Source organism: Medicago truncatula, chromosome 8 (genome assembly GCF_003473485.1).
Source record: "Medicago truncatula cultivar Jemalong A17 chromosome 8, MtrunA17r5.0-ANR, whole genome shotgun sequence".
Taxonomy (NCBI): domain Eukaryota; kingdom Viridiplantae; phylum Streptophyta; class Magnoliopsida; order Fabales; family Fabaceae; genus Medicago; species Medicago truncatula.
In genome coordinates this window covers 47,403,161-47,424,294 of record NC_053049.1, presented here as the reverse complement: position 1 = coordinate 47,424,294, position 21,134 = coordinate 47,403,161, and the positions used below count along the sequence as shown (strand labels likewise).

The following is a 21,134-nucleotide window of genomic DNA, read 5'->3' as shown; positions in this document are numbered from 1 at the left end:
ATCATTCTCTTTCCCCTTTAGACAACAATAAATTATAAAAAATAATTTAACATCGTGCATTGGCATTGTTAAAATGGTTTTAAGTTGAGAAATGATATTTGTACATCCACTTTATGACAACTTTTTAATAATTTTCTCTCTCATATACTCACATTTTCCTCTTATTCTCTCTCTGATTTTTTCTCTTTTTAACCAATGAAAAGAGAGGAAAAAGAAATTGTCATAAAAAATTATATGAAATGAGTGTTTAAATATCACTACTCTTTTAAGTTAGATCTAATCACATCTAAATAAATAAAAGTAGATGTGCATACTTTTTAAAGTATAAAACAAAATATGTTTGTTTTATTTTTCTATTTTGGGGAGTTGAAATAAATATTTGATAGATCATAGTAGATGTGCATGTACTAGTAATATGCATAATGTGGTAGCCATTCGTGTGGGGGTCACAATACATATAAGCCCCACGTTCCTTCTTTTATATCTTTCTAGCTGCCCTTCTCCTTCTCCTTCTCCAAAATAATCCTTCCAAACTTTCCTATCATTTGCTCTCCCTTTCACTTCACACACACTCCTTCTCTACTTTATTTATTTACTTGCCTCACACACTAATATCACTTTCTTCTCCTCTAACTAAATTATATATACTACTAAATAGAACAAGAGAGTTTCTTCTAGTGACTTCATCATTACTACATTAATCAATATTCCAAACCAAAAAGAAGAGTGTGAGTGTAGTTATAGTTAGTTAACCCATTTAAGCTAGAAATAGAAACTTCACTTGAAACTGTTTTTAGTTAAGACAATGGATGAGTGTAATCATCTATCTCTACCTAAAACTTCATCTTCGGCCCATTTACCTGACCCGGTTGAAAAGAGACCCAAAAGACCAAGAGAGAGCAACCACCCGGTTTACAGAGGAGTTCGAATGCGGGCTTGGGGAAAATGGGTATCCGAAATCCGCGAACCGAGAAAGAAGAATCGGATCTGGCTCGGAACGTTTGCCACGCCGGAGATGGCAGCACGAGCACATGACGTGGCAGCTCTCGCCATCAAAGGTAACTCCGCCATACTCAACTTCCCTGAACTCGCCGCTTCAATGCCCCGACCCGATTCAAACTCCCCTCGTGATGTTCAAGCTGCCGCCGTTAAAGCCGCTGCCATGGAAGTTCCCGATCAACAAACATCATCATCTACGTTTTCTCCGTCGCCGCCTTCACATTCTTTGTCTTCATCTTCATCGTCTTGTTCATTGGCGGTATCTTCCTCCGATGAACCTTCAACACCAGATGAACTTGATGAAATAGTAGAACTACCAGCATTAGGAACGAGTTTTGAATTACCCGACCCGAGTAATATGGTATTTTCAGACCCATGGCTTTATTCACACTCTTGGTATAATCTTAACAGCATTTACGATGAAAGGGATTATTTTATGGAGGATCAGATATCAATGCAACAAGAAAACAACAACTCTGAAAATATTAGTAAATATGATTCTTTCTGGTTTTGAGGGTACTTCTTTGTGGCGGCAGCAGCAGCAGCAGCATTAACGTTAATTACCCATTGGTTTTTTTTTAGCTTTCTACTACTACCTCTTCTTTTCTTTCTTTGTTTGCTTTCATTTTTGTCTTTTTCTTAGTTAGTTACATATTTAATTTTATGTGTGAGGGTCCTTTAGCAATTTTTTCACTTCAAGGGCTAAATACATTTCTTGTCTCTATCGTGTTTATTATCTGTCTTGTTTATTGCATCTTTGAGTTTAATTACCTGTGTCTTCTTCCTCATCCATTTCTGTTTTTTATTATTATGTAATAATGCTGCAAATATACATGTAGAAACTGTCACTCTTTATTATTATTATTATTATTATTATTCTACTTTTCTTTGACAGGCATAAATAAAAGGTTAAAAGCAGATTCTTTGTGTACTGTTTTATTTTTTTTACAGCTAATAAACTTTTTTTCAATCAATGGCCTACCGTATTTTTGGAAGCTGGGCTAATTAATATAGTTGGGTCATGATCCGAGTTCGGAAGACTTTCAGTAAAAGAACTGATTACTTTTAGTTAAACTAACTAATGTTGGATAATGAAGAAAGTGTGGTTTATTACATTGGGCACACAAGTGGATTCAACGTTAAACTTTTACTACCAAATCATGTGCTCAAAATTCGGACACAAGTTTAGTAGACTCCCTTAACCTCTTATCACCAAATTTTAGTTTGAGGTGGAGTGCTATTTTGAGTAATTGTTCAATTTTTCTAATTCTGTCGCGTAAATCTTAGTATGATGTTTGTTAGACAACAAATGAACATGTGTTCATGTTGCTCATAGTCATAGCTTAGCTAGGACTTTACCAATTACGATCGGCTCTTTTTTTTTTTTAATGAAATTTTAGTTTATTCATTTTGAAAGAAATAATAAATACCAAACTTAAATGTGGTTTAAATCCTTGAATCATCAGAATTGCTTGATTTTAGCCTCAAGTTTTTGCACTATAATACTTGTGGTTATAAGGAGGATGCTTGGTTGGGGGCAGAATATATAATTAATTGAAAATTATCTTTCATTTGCAAAGCGGTAGAAGCATAATTGTTACTAACCAAAAAAAAAAAAGTTGGAAGAAGCTTGGAAGACTTGCTAATTGCTATAGCAATTAACACATATAAGCCAGCAATAACTTCTTGACGCGTGATATTTTTTTTGTTTCTCTTAGCTAACTACTCCCTCTAGTCCTATTAAAAAAAAAACATTTGACTTTTTTGATTCATTGAATGATGTATTTAGTCTATATTTTTTTTCTTTTATGAAAAAAAAATTTAGGGTGAGGGGATGGTGCTCCAGTCCAAGGCAGGGAAGACCTTCGGACTCAAAAATCAATTACAAAGGTAATTACATTTACCTCCCTCCAAAGATACTACCAAGTGCATTAATTACACAATTTTTTCTTATAAATATTTTGTCAATTATGGAGTGTGATAATAAATGTTTAGTCGATAACTTGCATTTGCATGTTAAAACTTTGAAGAGTATGCCTAATCTTTGGGCAACTGAAAATAACTCAGCATGCTGGGCAAGTTTTGCAAATTGCGGTAAATTCCAAGATTAAAGCAATGATTAGAGATTTTAGTTCAATGCAAAACAACTCAGTGTTGAGCTTTCTGATTATTTTGACGTGAAAGGTTTTGCATGCAATTAGAATTTATAGATATTAATGGTGTGTCCCCCAAAAAAAAAAGATATTAATGATGTGACAACAACTTGATTAAAGATAAAAAATACTTGCTTTGTTAAGTGGAAGTACAAACAATTCATGGAGTAAACATAATGAAAAATAGCAAAGAGGGCCTCTCAAACATCGATTAACAAAGCAAATATAAAAATAATGTGTTAGAAAATGGAAAATTCAACTTAATAAAAGTTTAAAATCGTTGTTTTCATTATAAAATTATTTATACTTTAGCTCAGTTGTTAAAGACAATATTAAAGATTCGAATCATAGACACTATAAAAAAAAAAAAACTACTTATACTTTTAACTTCCTTAACTAGTGTTCCATCTTTTAACTTCCTTAACTAATGTGCATAAGAATTTGTTAGCATAACTTTAATAAAATATGCTTTGACAATTTAAACTTATTCGTTAGCATAACTTTAATAAAATATACTTTGATAATTTAAACTTAAACCAATTGGTAGAGATATTGTATTTTATATGTATGGGCTGGGGTTTGAATCTCAAACACTCCATTTCTCCATGATTAAATTGTGTGAGCTTTAACTACTAGACTACTTGACAAAAAAAACGTAAATCAATTGAGTGGAGGCAGTTTTTCAGTTTTAGGCATGCAAATTTATTTTTTTTTAAAATGTTCGCATGTGTTGGGGTATATATTAATTGTTTTCTCAAAAGTTGTATAATCAATTTTTTTAAAGTATAGAAAAAAAATACTATTTACAATATAAAATTCTACCTTTCAATTCCTTAACATATACATTTTGGGTACAAGTTAATAGGCACCTTTCTTTTATAAGTATGTCAATATTTTCCTTTAAAAAAAAATGTCAATATTTATTGAAATTTCTATTTAATTTTTATAGGTTTTGCTAACAAATTTCATATGTTAATTAAACAATTAAAGTATATATTGTATTTTAAAAATTGTGCATTTAATTCTCTTATTTTTTATTTCGTAACATGTGTCTTTAACCAACATGTTATTGTTTGCGAGCTTTTATTCCTTGGGATGCTTGCAAATTTAAAATGAAATTTCACATGCTAACAAATTTGTTTCCTTCCATGTCAAAATAATTAATTTAAGGATGAACTAATATTTTTTAATGAAAAATGCTAAAAAGTGCGTTTATAGATCAACTAGAAGAACAATAACAATAACAAATTTGGGGCAGTTGTTGGTGTGATTCTTTCACTATTGGTAATTCAATTCGTTGACAATAGTTGAGTACAGTTTTCCAACATCTGGTGTGATGTTACGACATATGTACCCATAGAAGAGTACTTGTAGTATTTTCTGAACTTTATATGATCAACGACTTAAAACTTTTGAATAATAAGATCGTCAGAAAATTTATGATCATTGAATTGACGTTGAAAACTTGGGTTGAAGATCATATTGTACTGTATGATTGTAATAAGAGTCAAGAGACATGCTAGGTAACAAGTGTACAAGTGTTGCTAGAGAGCTTGTCCCTTTAGGTTATTTGTTAAGAAAATAAATATGAAAAAAATGAAAAACTGTGTTGAAAAAAATTCTTTTTCAATTTTAATAAAGTTGAAAACTAAATTTTTAAGGGAATATATATATATTTTTTTTGTACAAAGGGGGATATTTTTTATTACTTAACAACAGCAGGAAATTTGTTAGCATTTTTATATTGAATTATTATTTTACGGTCAATGCAGGGGCCAAGATTAATGTTCGCAATGAATGAAATGCAAAACTCCAGCAAAAAAAAAAGAAAAAGAGAAATGATATTTGGACAACCATTTTCTAATAACTTTTGTGACAACTTTCTCTCTCATACTCACATTATATTTTTACTTTCTCTCTTTATTGCTTTGGTTTTTATATCAATACATATTTTTCTTTCTAAAAATATAGTTGTCAAATAACATAGCAGAAGAAGGTAAATAAAAAAGACATGAGTGGCACACAAATTGACACAAACTAGATTTAGATTAGGCATTTTGAAAACAATAGTTGTAGCCTACACTAGTTATCACCGATAAGTCTTTGCAATTGCGTCTTGCAAGCGAGTGAATTTTTTTAACCAGGTGTAGAAATTAAGAATTCAAAGATTTATTGCTATATTTTTTTTTTCTTTCTTTAGACCTGACCTAAGAATCACTTGTTAACCTTTTACATAATAATTGAGTCAATATTTTGTTCGTTTTTAAAATTAGCTTTGTCATGTAACGCCCTATTGAATATTTATGAGATATGAAGATCCTTTCGCATATGATGAATATAAACTCAATTGATACATTCTTCTTTATAAATGAATGAATGTATTCTTAAAAAAAAAATGAATGAATGTAATTTAGTTCTTTATAAATAAATAAAAAATCAATTCAGGTGATTAAGCATTTTGATTCCCACGTAGCACACCACAATTTCTAGGTGATTTATAATAGCTGTGTAATACTCCACTAAAAGTTTAAGGGAATGACTAGAGAGTGTCCTTAGGTATTTGTTAAGAGGATGAATATAAAAATATTTTATGGAAAAATGGTGAAAAGTGATAGATTTGATTTTTGAAAAGTTAAAAAATTGTTGAATTCATCAATGTTAACTTACCATTTTTTGTTTCCTTAACTAATGTCTTAAGAACACTGGTTAGCATAACCCAAGTTTAATTATAGGAAGAAAAAAAACCAATTTAGACTAAATACATATGTTAAATGTTAATCGATGAAGTTAAAAGCAAAATATTGTTTATTGAGTAAATAGTCAATTTCCCTCCTGAAATTGTAAGTTTCATCAATTACCCTCATGAAATTAACAAAATTTCAATTATCCCCATGAAATTTCACAACGTTAGTCAATTTACCCCCTCCGTCAAATTTTTCTGTTAGTGAACATGACGTTTTGCAAATACCCCCCTGAAGTTTTGCATATGTGCAAAATGCCCCTCAAACTTAACAATTAATAGTTAAATATTAAAATTAACTATTAATTTTGGAATTTGGGAAAACTACATGCATATATACATCAAAATAGGCTCCAAAATGGGGGAAAATATGTGTTTTTTAAAGTGACAATAATGGGATGATTTGTGGATTAATATTGGGGGTTGTGTAGTTTAAATGGTTTGAGCAAATTGTTGAAGGAGTTAAAAGACTAAGATCAATGGTGAAGGAGAAAATATAAATTTAAATCTGATTATTAATTTGTTTATAAACCTCTAAAAATAATAATTTGTCTATTAGAAATAACCATTATTGTCACTTTAAAAATACACATTTTTCCCTATTTTGATGTATATATGTATGTAGTTTTTCCAAACTCCAAAATTAATAGTTAGCTTTAATATTTAACTATTAATTGTTTGTTTTTAAGAAAAAATAATATAAATTTTTAAGTTTGGGGGGCATTTTGCACATAAGTGCAAAACTTCAGGGAGGTATTTGCAAAACGTCATGTTCACTAACAGAAAAATTTGACGGAGGGGTAAATTGACCAACGTTGTGAAATTTCATGGAGGTAATTGAAGTTTTGTTAATTTCAGAAGGGTAATTGATGAAACTTACAATTTCAGAGAAAAATTGACTATTTACTCATTGTTTATTTAAAGTTGAAATGGTAGGGAGTACGAAAATTATTATGTTCACACTCGTCAAATTTCTATTTAAATAGCCCCCCTCTCGCAATATTGTTCGATTTATTTTCATCTACTATTCATCGCTTTAATGTTCTTGTGGTCCACCCCTACGTGTAATCAAGATAATGTTTATAAGAATCCCCGTGAGTTTAGCTCAGTTGGTAGGGATATTGCATATTATATGCAGGAGCCGGGGTTCGAACCCCGGACACTCCATTTCTCCACAATTAAATTGTGTGAGCTCTAGCCACTAGACTACTTGACAAAAAAAAAAAAAAAAGATAATGTTTATAAGATGAGTGTTAGTATAAAACTAATGTAAGATGAAGATTCCGAATATAACATGGTGCGGTTATCATTGCCATAATGAATGATTTCCCCCTCCCCTCCTCTCCTCTTGAGAAAAATAAATAAATAAGCATAATTTGTTTTTTTAATAAGAAGCGTAATTTGTTTTCTAACTTATCAATAGCGGAAAAAATCTCTTCAAAAAAATAAATAGGGGAAAAAATAAATAAATAAAATAATCGTGCATTTGAATTTGAGTGATCATTAAACTACACGGATTATTTAGAAGAATCTAATTTCAATTTTTGAATAGAATAATTCTTAGCGAGATTTTAGTTACCTCTCAGAACGAATTTTGTGGTCAATGAATTTTAGTTAAAAACAAATTGATTTGTTATTATTTTTAACAAGGCAAATTAAATTATATTAACAAAATCACAACAATCCCTTCAGCATAAGGCTGCCATAGAGACTCCTAAAATACAAGCAGTCCAATGAGTAACAACAAAACAGTGTTAGCCGATCCCCCACTCTACGTGACACACACGAAGCAAACCACCTATCATAACTAACACCAACCTCATCCCAAATTCTCACTATCTCCCTCCACCAACAAGAACAACTCCGGCTTCCATCCTCCAACCAACCATCCAACAAATTGATTTTTTCTTAATTCTGTATATATAAGAAAAGAAGACATGTACCATGAGTTTTACACTCAAATTTAATTAAAATTGAATATTTTGTGTATTATTTTTTGTTAAGCAATCTAATGATTGGGACTCACACGTTTTAAATATGGAGAAATGAAGACTACAGAGTTTAAACTTCGACTCTTGCATAATATTGTACTTGCAACCAGGTGACGGAGCCAGGATTGTTAAAAGTATGGACAAAAAACAAATTGCAATACATTTATAGATATTTACATAAGAAATAGCAAGCAAATAATAAAAATTTCTAATGAAATTACCCAATTTATAGGGATTTATATAATAAATTCAGAAGAATTTACATAAGAAATTGTAAAAAATTTGAGCCGAACCCCGAAGGGGTCGCTAGACGGTGAAACCGCCACTGCTTACAACTATCAACTAAGTTGTGCTTACAACACTATGTGATTATTTATTTTTTTAATTGTGGTTAAAAGTGAATTTATGTAACAAATATCATGAGTTTGATCTAAAATTATCTTACACCTGAAGGACATCTGCACAGAAAGTGGATTTTAGGAGTAAACATAATTTATTTTCGGGTGTAATTATTATATTACTCATTAATAGTTAACACTTAATAATCTTAATTTGATTTTAAATTTTTCTGTAAAATAGATAAATAATGTCAACTCAAATTTGTGCTATTTTTTATTATATCATTTAATATTATTTGAAAAGGGAAATGATATTAAGAAAAAATATATACAAAAAAAAAAACATTATTCTTTATTGCCAACAAGTCGCCTGTAATTCAACATTATTAGGAGGAAACCTTATGTTAGGTAGGTCGACACAACTCAAGTCACACCATTACAAAGAGAGACTTTAATTTGGTTCCAATAATTGAGCAAAATCCTTCACCCGTATCATATCCTTGTTCAATTATTCACAATTGCTTTTGCTATAGATTCATGCTCTTAATATAAAATTGACTAACATATCATTATTTAAATAATATAAATCAAACTAAAAAACTCATGATATTCATATAATTTATTAGCATTGTTGTGATTTCCTTTCATCGGTACCCACAAGCAGTATGGAATGGAATAGTCAAAACTCCATGACCCCATTACGTAGTTGTAAGATATTATGAAGCAAAGGACCCATGGGGTTTGTATTTTAGTACAGATTTAGGTGTATTATTTTTTGGTGGTTGGAAATGTTAATATCTTAAAATTATCAATGAAAGTGTAGTGTATAGTTTTAGTATTTCTGAAGGAAAAAATAGCTGGATCCTTTGGGAGAACAGTGTGATTAACAGAAGTTATGGGGTGTACTTTTTGTGTTACGAGCAATTTTTTAACATGTTAGTAGTATATGCTAAGCTTTATTGTTGCTATACTTGCTATGCTTCGGAGAAAACATAAACTGCATTGTTAATGTATTTTGACCCAATTACATTGTACTATGATCGAGGTGTTATTCCTTGTGGAGTCACACATGCTCTTTAATTCGAAAGTTGACTTTTAATTAACAAAGGATTTTTTTTGGAACTACAAGTACAAGACTGGTATTTATACGCTAAAGTGTTTCACATAAGCTAAGTTTTGCTAGCATTAACAGTTAAACACTTACAGGTAGATGTATAATATAAATAAGGAAAAATGTTAACTTGTGCTCTTAGGGCATAAGTTAAAAGGCTAAATGTAAAGTGTCTCTTCTATCTAAGCCTCAATTTTTGCTTAAGCGTTTTCATATTTGTCTGTTGACAATGGATTAATTATGTTAATATGATTACCATGGAGTAACCATGCTAATTTGCTACTAACATTTTCTCCTAAATACATCAACTTTTGTTGATCCATTTTTATAGTATATTATTTGAGACGGAGTAGAATATACAATCAATATTAATTAATTGTGTATCATGTGTGTGTGGAAGAATTCCATGCTCTTTCTCACATGCTTCCTGCATATAGTTGCAGGGGCTTCGAAATACTAAGTCTGTGGTTTTGCTTTAATTAGCAACAAACAATTACTTATAATACTATATATTAGATGCAACAGAGAATACACACACTAGGTGGGGTGAAGTTACTAAGATCCTGGAATATTGGCTGACCTTTCAAATTAATAATTCTAAACTAGAAATTGGTTTGTATTTGATTTAAATCTCAACATACAGTCTACCTACTGAGTGAGCCAGATCGGAATTAAAAATGCATAAACAGTTTCTCTCTAGATTATTTAATTGCACCAGTTTTCTGTTCTTTAGATTTGATTCTATTATTTATTATTAATAAGCGTCAACCTTATAACAACATCATTCAAATAATGTCTTAGCTTTGTCAAACTTTGGCATAATTTGTCCACTATATGATATATATTTGGTCTTAAAAAACTATTGTGCAAATACAAAATAAACATCTCAAAACAATTTGGATTCTCTAAAATAAGTAAAATAAAATATCAAGGGTCATTATTTTAATAAATTCTTGATTATTAGTTATTACCATGTATATGCAACATATACCTTTGATTTGTTAATTAACAATTAATATTATTTATTTGACACTCTAAAATGAACTGCTCATTTTAGAAGAACTAGATCCTAATTAAAGAGACTAATGACTAATTTGTTTAAGTGGCAACAAATTTGGGATTTTGATGAACTGACCCACTTTTTTTTACAAAGCTTAAGAGAAAACAAAACAAAAAAGAAAGAAAAATTCAGCTCTATGAAACCAAGTTTCCACATAGTCTACGTAAAGTAGGTTCAAGATGTCGAATGGAGGGAAGTGGTCGATCATAACATCAATGCTAGAAGAAACTCCTAGTTTGGCAAAAAAGTTTGTACAACTATTTTCTTTTTGAACGGTGGCCTCACAGGGTTTGCCAAGAAAAATGATACGTTTTAGAGTGGTTACTCGATTAACCGATTTAAAAAGTAGCAAACGATTCCGTTAACTCTTAGTCAGGATATTTTCGACAATTTGAGATGCTTGTGAGCAATTACTAGATGTCAAAAGAGCAATTTTCTAAAATGAGTTAAGTAAACTATTAGACTAATCCGCTTTAGCATCCCTAATTTTAATCAACGCGAAAATATAATAGACAGACTGGCCCACTTTGACAATAGTAGTTGAAAGGAAGGTTCTTAATAAATAGATTCGTCATTTTCATTAAGTATAGCTTGAAAATGCAGAAGCAGCAGAAGCATTTGAGAAAGATTTTGGGGGCCTTGTATGATGAGCTTAATAATAGTCTTGTTATTATTATTAGATAAATATTTATTGTATGTAACAGTTTATGTATAAACAAAACATTTAACACAGATAGGTTCCAAGATTGAATACAATTATAGGAGATGGAAATAAGATATTTGCACGTGAAATTGTTTGTGGCAATAATTCATACAAATATGATGCATAGCTAACCAGTGCAGTGCCTTTCAGGTAGTAGTTAGGTGATTTGATGGCAATAAGTGCCACAAAAGTTTTTGTCTCTTAAGAAGGCCTATACAGTCTCATTCCCTAAGGACAAGTTTTGTACTGTAATGGGTGAATCAAGATTTGGGCCCTCTCAAACGATGGATATAAGATGTAGGGCATTCATTTTAGTTTTCCAAATTTATTAATTAATAAGTAGTAACTAAAGATGTGGCTGTATCAAAATGCAAGTTCCTTATACTTCAACACCTTCCTTTCAATTTTCAGCAGCTTAATTTGGTTCCACTTCCAGCTATTTGAAGGTCATTGCAGAAAATTTCAAAATTATGAATGTGAATTACTTTTCAATAGCTCAAAGGAAAAAAAAAAAAACAAAAAAATTAGCTTGGTTGGATTAAGTGAAGACAGTTCCCCTGCTTTAATTACAAAATTTGACCTTTGTGAAATGGAAAACTTTATACAACAACACGATATAATTGTGATTGCAATGTTTAGCACTCGATTGATTGGATGCATCGACCAAGAATTGCACAAAACATCAGCTACAATATGATTGTCTTTTGTTTGAACCTAATTCTAGCAACACTTTAGGTACACAATGAAAAAGTTTGATAGAGAAGAAAATCCTTGGCATTTAGTGGAAGTTCAAAGTGAAACGATTACGTTGTTGTCAAACTTAAAGAAACGCATTTACAACATTATATTGAACCAAGCAAAATCAGATTTGAATTATTTAAATAAGAATTCGAGTTTGAGTTTTGTGGATGATAAATATTTTAAGATGGTCGAGATTTGCCATTAAATTAAAATTAAAATTTATTTTAAAATAATTAAATATAAAAAGGTTACGGTATTAAATGATAGAAGGTTAAATGCATACAAAACTAAGCTTTAGGCCCCACATTGTTACTTGATATGTATGTGTGTATGTATGAGGGGTGAGACGTCAATTGGGTGATGTTGTGGTGCCAGTGTCAATTGACATTGGTAAACCATAAAATGAGAAATTATTTTTTTCTCTCTCTTTTATAAGAATTTTTTATTTTTTATTTTTTTTAAATAAAGGAAGACACGTTTTATAATGTAGTTGATCAATGTTACATGACACTGAAATTATAATATCACTCAAGTGTTGTCCATGAAGGATGCTATATGGCACGATAGAATTGTCAACAAATAGCAACGAAGTGGAAATCATAGAATGTGGTCGCAAGGAATACAACACATGGGAGGGAGACAATAATTACTCAAATGAAACAAAACTCATCCAACGACTTTTGGTGGTTCGTTGAATTTCGTCGGCTTGGTGGTTGTCGTACCCACCAGAATTTTCTTATATATATAGATAGATATTCTATTTAGGTAGGCGCACATAATCAATTGAAACGAACAAAAAAAAACTTACTTCGAGGCCTGCTGTAGAATAAAATTATTTGATTAAGATAAAATTATTTGATTAATAAGTCCATTTTTACGTTATTTCGTACAATATTGTACAATTTCTTTGTTTGGGGATTCTTTTATCACGCGATAAAAAATGAAATTTTAGAATGGATTGCTACCTATGACTAGATCTCGGATAAATGGAAATTTTATTGATAAGACCTTTACCGTTGTAGCCAATATCTTATTACGAATAATTCCGACAACTTCTGGAGAAAAAGAAGCATTCACTTATTACATATATATATATATAAGAATAAAAACATGGGTTTCCTAACTTAGATAATAATAAAAAGGCTTAATATATCATTTGATCCCTTAACTTATTTTTTATTTTTAATTTGGTCCCCTAACTATAAAATGTCTCAATTTGGTCCCGTAAATCTTATGCCGTTTACTATTTTGGTCATGTCCGTCAGTATTTTGTAGAATCTGTTAACTCATTTCCATGTTTCATTTAAGATTGATGATCAACGGTTGAATTTAAAAAGCACACATGGCATACCGTGGGCTCAGAACATATAATAACTCTTCTTGTTTTTTTTTTTTTTTTTTGTATGAATTTCCCATTCCCAAAATCATTCACTCCACCATAACCAAAGTTCAGATTCATTCTTTTCAAACGAACAAAGTTGTGTCACACGGAGACTCGATTTTATCATAAGCAATTCCATTCTCTTTAAAAGAAGAGTTCATAACCAGCAAGGATTCCCAATTCTAGTTACATGATCTCATAAGCCAACCATAAACGTCCATCCTTTCTACCTTCTGGAAAACCTCTCGAGGCAAGGATAACAGGGTATTTGGAAACTAATAAAAAATCATCAATCACAATATAATTTAGATGCTTTACTTATTTGAATCAGTTAGTTTCAAAAATCCTAAAATTAAATTATATGAAGCGTAAATCTAAGGGTAGTAGAGTGATATTACAAAATTAAATTAAATAAATCTGATAAAAATTAAGGGAAGTGCAGTCCTTCTTTCAAGAAAACAAGGATGAATCTTTGCTGTAAAAACAAGTAATAAATTGAGAAAGAATGTTCAATTACGAAAATTACAAGTAAATCAATTATACAATTTGTCAAAAAATCAGTACAGTTATACAAATAAAAGCTTTTGTGCAGATCTAGAATGAATAAGATTCTAAGAGGAGGAAAGAAAAACAAGAGGTTAGATATGTTTTGAACACACAGATTTATAACGGTACACGAGGTTCTTTTATAGAATTAATAGTGATTTGGATTATTGTTTGTTATGTTGCTTCTCTGAAGGGTTCGATGAAGAAGAAAGACAAGGTTTCTGTAGATTTTCATGAATTTGATAAGTGGGTTTGATTGTGAGTTAGATGATGGTGGTAGTGTTTATTCCAGATTTAGGGTCTGTTTGGTTAACCCCAAAAAAGAGCTTTTAGCTTTTAGCTTATAGCTTATAGCTTATAAGCTCGTTTGATAAAAAAAGCTCTGTTTGGTAACACTTTTTCACCATGAGCTTATAGCTTATTTCACGAGCTTATAAGCTATTTTTCAGAAGCTATTCCAAGTAACGTTTGAGCTTATAGCTTCTCACTTTTTCTTCCAATTTTACCCTTATTATTTCATTTAAATTGTATTTTTATCCATTATAATTTTTATAATAAGCTACGTAATAAAGACTACTATCCCTTTATTCCAATTTTTGTATATATATCAGCTGACATTTTTCTTTTCTTTTTTTTGAAAAAATATATACCTTCGTTTTTTTTTTTACGAAACAAAATACTATTATTCTCTATTAGTGTTACTTTTTTTTTTTTTTTGAGGTAAGTGTTATTTTCTTTATTCTCTGTTATTAGTATTACTCTATTAGTGCTACCTTTTTTTTTTGTTTTTGAGGTAAATGTTATTTTTTTTATAAAGTCCAACACTTAAATGATGATAAATATAAGATAAAATTTTAATGAATAAAATTTAATTTAATTTATAATACATAGGATATATTAAATTAATAAATTTAAAGTATTTTTTTAAAGAAAAATTAGTTTACAAAATTACAAATACTTAAATTAATGATATAATTTTTATTATGAATTAAGAATACCCTTTATGTCATTTTACATTTATCAGCTAGTTGAACAGTTATTTTTACCAAACACTTCAGTTAGCTTATCAACTAAAAGCTATCAGCTAAAAGCTATCAGCTAACTTATCAGCTATCCGCTATTTTTATCAAACAGAGCCTTAATGATTTGATTATATGGTTTTTGATTAAGTTGAAATGATGAATTTTTGAAAGGAAAAAAATTGAATTTAAAAAAAAAATGGATTTTTTTTATGAAGGTTACATGAAGATGAGGAGGGAAGAAGATGACAATAGAAGTTATAATATGTTGTGAGTCCATGGTATGTCATGTGTGCTTCTTAAATCTAACCGTTGATCACCAATTTTAAATGACACGTGGAAATGAGTTAACAGATTTTTCAAAATACTAACGGTGAGGACCAAAATAATAAACGGCATAAGAGTTATGGGACTAAATTGAGACACTTTATAGTTAGGGAACCAAATTGAAAACAAAAAATAAGTTAAGAGACCAAATGATGTATTAAGCCTAATAAAAACATGAAGGTCTAAGTTAGCAAAAGTGCATATTTTTATTTGGACAAAATTATCCTTCATCTTTACTCCCTCCGTTTCAAAATACATGTCCATTTTGGAGAAATTGCACTAACCAAGAAACCAAATAAATTTTGTTATTTTTGATGAAAATATGTGTGTTTTCTATAATACCCTTAATCATTTATTATTTCATTTTATTTTTTTCTCTCTCTACAATAAATATGCAAGGGTATTATTGACAAGATAATAATTAATGTTGCATTGAAACTTGAAAGTGACAAGTATTGTGAAACAAAATTATTCTCTAAAATGGACAAGTATTATGAAACGGAGGGAGTATTATTTAAGAAATAAGGAATAAGGAAAGAAAGTCATGTGGATATATATGAGTCAGTTTCTTTTCCTTTTCCGTTTCATTTTTTGGTCGATTCCTCCAATATATGGTATGAGTTTTTCGTTTCACCACCTTAACCTCAAATGAGCTGCAACAAAGATGAATTTGATTGCGTTAATCTCTTTTTTCTTAGTTTTAATTCACTTGCTGCTTCCCCTAACATTTCAAACAAGACCAATCTTTATTAATAAAGTCGATGATACTTCACATCATTAACATATGTACGGAAAAAAGGTTTATATATTGAATAAATTATTAATTTAGTCAATAAATATGTATATTTTTGGTTCAGTTCCTAAAATAGATTAAATTGGAGAGAGTAATGTTTTACAAACTAAAGTTAACGTTTTATTTTATGTTCATTCCTATGGCTGTTAATAATTCCTGTGTTGGATTTGTTGTTGTGTATAAGTGTGAGTTATATGTTTCACATCAGATAAAAGAGTAAAGGTTGAATATATTATAAGTAAGAGGACCCATAAACCTATTGTCTTAAGGTTTTGAGTAAGAGTGTGGTGTCCCACATCAGATAGAAGCAAGTAAAAAGCTTCTGCGCTTCCTCTTTGGGGGGAGCACGATAAAGTGATGGACTCACACTTGAGGGACAGTGTTGTTGTGTACAAGTGTGAGTTATATATCTCACATTGGGTATGAGTGTGGTGTCTCTCTTACTTATGGGGTTGTTCCAGCCTCGATGTGGACGGTCCCCCGAGCTCCCACAGTGACCCAACATGATTGACTCATTGACTTTGTTGAGACTTTAATTGAATTTTACATTAATGAACAATAAAATAATTTTGGAATTAGTAATTCGGTCATTAGATTAGATTAGATACCAATATTTAAAATAAAATAAAAAAATAAACTAAACACGTGTCGAAGTTCCACGAGGACATACATACGTCATAGTCCATAAGCTTAAATCATGGACTAGGGGAACTTGATAATTGCGATAGTGGAAACCAATTTTTGAGGAGATTGAAAATGACAAGCACTTAGCATTTGATCATCCTTTGCAAATAAATTGGAAGCCTAAAATAAAAATAATTGCACCAATTATAATTTTAACTTGTCCTTTTCTAATGATGGTTTAAAAGATAAAATTCTCTTATTAGGCATTATGAAGAATACTTATATTTTTGTTGGGGGTCATGAAACAAGCTAGTAATTCAATTGATCGAGACATTGATCAGCCTAAAAGTAAGAACAAGAAAACAAATAACTTACTTTTGCTTTATGCTTTCAATCATTTTATATTGGATTGTATTGTGGATTGATTAACTTCATGCAGACGTAGACTGAAAAAAACAAAGGCCCCACTTGCTTTTGTTATTTGTGGAAGGCATGTTTGTGGACGAAGATAGCTGCAGCTAGTAGACACCTTGTTTTTACTCTTTTAACTATTTATTTACTCTTCTTTTGGAATCCATGAAGAAAAAAAATTCAAAGTCAACTAATGCTCTTTTGGTCCCTTAAGTATTTAATTGGTATCGCTTTGATCCCTTAACTAAAAAAAGATTGTTTGAATACTTTAATTTTTTTTTAATCTCATTTTGGTCCCTTATGTAGGTTTCCGTAAAGTGTGGACACGTGTCACCTTATCATTGACTCTGAGAAATTTTATTTTACAAAAAAAAAAAAAATTTTTTTAAAAATAAAAATAAAAAATATTTTTTAATATACATATTTTATTTTTTTGTAAAAAATTCTGAGAACCAATGACAAGGTGACACGTGTCACTTTGTCATTGGCTTTGGGATTTTTTATAAAAAAAAAAAACTCATAACCAAAACGTGTTCAGGAGTTAACTTTTTTTTTTAAACCCTAACGGAAACCTAACAGAAGAGACCAAAACGAGACAAAAAAAAAACTTAAAGTATTCAAACAATCTTTTTTTAGTTAAGAGACCAAAGCGATATCAATTAAATAGTTAAGGGACCAAAATAACATTTAAGCCTACTATTATTAATGATGCTTAAGATTAATCTAGCAATGAGTAAAAAAAGGAAAATTAATCAAGCAATGAGTAAAACATAAGTAGTACTATGCATAGCATATCTATCAAGACTATTGTGGCACCGTGATGATTAATGGAATTACACTTTTTGACTCTTTTTCTTGTTTTTCATTTAAAAACATTTTACTTTAGTAAAAAAGATATACTTCAAAGAAAAAAATATACAAAGAAATTATACTTTAGTTTTAAAAAGAATATTCGCTCTTCGATCTAGCAGTTAAATTTTATTGTTGAAATTTTAATGAGAGATGAATCAAGAAATATTGGAATAGGATGACAGACAGAGGCCGGTGAAACACCGTGTGAGTAATAAACAGCGGCTGTCGGCACTGATAAGGTCACACCATGTGCACTCTCTTTATCACTATCAGACTGCCTACTCAATTTTCAACGTTCTCCTCATCCTTGAATTTCTTTACAAGACTAATTTCACACTCATAAAATGTAATTTCCAAATAAAATTTGATCTTTAAGTGATCGAGATGAGTTAGCCGGTATTGAATAATTGTCATCGAGAAGTTAAAGGTACTTGTAAACACCCTAGCGCTCAAGTTAGTATGAAAACAAAAATTGAAAGTTGTAGAAGTTGTGTATGTTGCATTTGGGATGAAGGAAGTATTTTATAGGCATCATCGATAAGGAGCCATTGGAGAGTGATAACATGTTCGTTACAGACGACAATCATCAATGTTCAACTCCACGACAATCACTAGCCGTTAAAGGCGATAAGGAATGATGAAGATCCGGAAGTAGCCGTGTCGAGGTGTTACATGGTAGAAAGAATCTAAGGCCGTATGAGTTGGACCTCACTCAATGTATTCAAACCTCAGTGTACTTTAGGCATGTGTCGAAGGTTCACGTCTTGGGTCCGTCAATAACAAAAATGCAATCGTAAAATTTAACATTTATTAAAAAAAAAAATACCAAAACATTATAGTAATTATTAATCTAAAATTATCTGTTCAAATTAAATTCACACCACTACTTCACACAAATTACATATTGTGTACTTATTTTTTTTTATATAATAATCTATTACATATAATTTATCCCCCGGATCCAACCTTTTCCTTTTTGGTTGTAGACTGGATTCAGCACCTTTTGTTGTATTTAGCCATCAACGAACACCACCTCTGGATTATATGTTCTTTCGCATCACAAACAAATCAATGTATAACTTTTAGAAGACCACTTTTTGTATTCATCTCAAATTTTAGTTTTTCAATTTTTGCGGCTTTTCCAAAATTGTTTGTCGATGAGAACGAGAGGAACTGGACCTAGTGGGCCCTATTCTACTTAATGGGCCAAAGCCCAGTTGTGAGTGACCCTTGAAAAGAAAGTACCATAATTTATTGTTGACAAAAAAAAGCAATAATGATTTACTTAAAATGGCATGTGTGGCCAAAATCACGTATTGTAATGGTATGTAATATGACACATGTTTGAAACTAGGAAAAGAGACAGGAGTGCGGTCCCTTATTAAACAAGTCATGGACTACAATTTGCGAGATAGATGGTGATGTAACTGAATGAATACAAAATACGAGAGCATCATTTTGGAATCATTTTCTTACTTGTACGTCAAATTACAAACATAATATGTGTCAAGTCTCGAACCAAGAACTACATGGTTGAAGAGTGAATTTTGCAACCAAATGATTTCTTAGGAAACTGGCAAATGTGGTAGTAAAACTGCCAACAAGGTTTGAAAAAATACATGATAAAATTACCAACAAGGGTTGGTTAAGCAAAGAGACTAAACTCACAATGTGTAGATCAAAGTTTCAATTTTTATTATGAATGTCTGCTTTTAGTGATTAATGGTGTCTCAAATATGATTATCTTTAATGGAATGAATCTATGGAAAAAGAAAAAATACACACTAAAACTAAAATGTGCGATGTTTGAAAATCACTTCTCTTTTGGAAATCTTAGCCTACCGACAAATAAATGGCAACGTATGCATGGCAGTTGAAAAAAAATTGGTAATTGGCGTACCATTACGATAATGATCGAGTACCTAGAATCTAGGATATAAATTTCGATTTGATCGTGAGTTTGAAAATATATGTCTATAGCTTAAGTATCTTTTTTTATTTCAGGTGATGTCTACAGTTTAATTTATCGAGTAGTAAAATTAACCGTATCTTTTTATTTGGTTGGAGTTTTTGTGTTTGAGGAGGGAGTATGGAGGTTGGGTGTTAGGAGGTTGAGAGAGTTTAACATTTCCCTACTGGGGAAATGGTGTTGGCGGTTGTTAGATGATATGGGTGGTTTGTGGTGTAGGGTGTTGATGGCTAGGTATGGTGTGGCGGATGGGGGCCGGAGTTGTTCTTCGTGGTGGAGGGAGATAGTTAGGATTAGAGATGGGATAGGCGAGGGTGGGGAGGGCTGGTTTGCAGGTTGTGTTAGGAGGAGGGTAGGGGATGGAGCCGATACCGATTTTTGGCCAGACTGTTGGTGTGGTAGTGTTCCGTTGTGTGTGCGTTTTAGACGGCTATATGATTTAGCTGTCAATAAAGTAATTATGGTGAGGAACATGTTCTTGTTGGGGGTGGAGGATGGTGGGGGGCATGGCAGTGGCGTCGTCGTTTATGGGTATGGAAGGAGGACCTGGTAGTAGAGTGTATGGATTTATTACTAACAGTCTCTTTGCAGGAAACAGAATCAGACAGGTGGTTGTGGTTGCCGGATCATATTAAAGGTTATACTGTTCGTGGTGTATATGACATGTTGACATCACATATTGAACAACCTCATGTTCATCAAAATATGGAGTTCATCTGGCATAAACAGGTTCCTTTAAAAGTTTCTATCCTTACTTGGCGACTGTTGAAGGATCGTTTGCCTACTAAAACAAATTTGGTAGAACGTGAGATTCTATCTGTGGAAGCTCGGTTTTGTGTAACGGGTTGTGGGCAGGTTGAAGATGTGAATCATTTGTTTTTGTCTTGTCCAATTTTTGGTGCATTGTGGTCTATGGTGCGGGCTTGGCTTGGTGTCGAAGGGGTAGATTCTCATGCTATCTCAGATCATTTTGTGCAATTTATTGAATATGCAGGTGGCTTGAAATCTCGTCGTTCCTTATTTCATTTAATTTGGCTTCAGTGTGTTTCGGTGTTATGGAATGAACGGAATGACATGTTATTTCAGAACCGTCAAAGTTCTATACCACTATTGCTAGATAAAGTAAAATCACATACCTTGTGGTGTTTGAAAGCTAGTAACATAGTCTTTATTTTTGGTACACATGGTTGGTGGTCGAGTCCGCTTTTATGTATGAGCATCGATTATCTTTGATGTAATTTTGACAGGGTTGTGATCTTTTCGTAATTGTTATGACACGTCTTGTGCTTCAACAATTACAGTGTTCATAGTAATATATTCCATTTTTGTTTCTTAAAATAAAAATAAAAATAATGGTATGCCACTCAATAATGTTT

At 31.1% G+C, this 21,134-nt stretch overlaps 1 protein-coding gene across 1 annotated transcript; it reads left to right on the top strand.

Moving 5' to 3' along the window:
- Positions 1-447: 447 nt before the first annotated feature.
- LOC11416729 (ethylene-responsive transcription factor TINY) lies at positions 448-1,731 on the top strand. Its single transcript, XM_003630692.4, has one exon. The coding sequence runs from the start codon at positions 806-808 to the stop codon at positions 1,511-1,513; it is 708 nt and encodes a 235-aa protein (XP_003630740.2). The 5' UTR covers positions 448-805; the 3' UTR covers positions 1,514-1,731.
- The last annotated feature ends 19,403 nt before the right edge of the window (positions 1,732-21,134 follow it).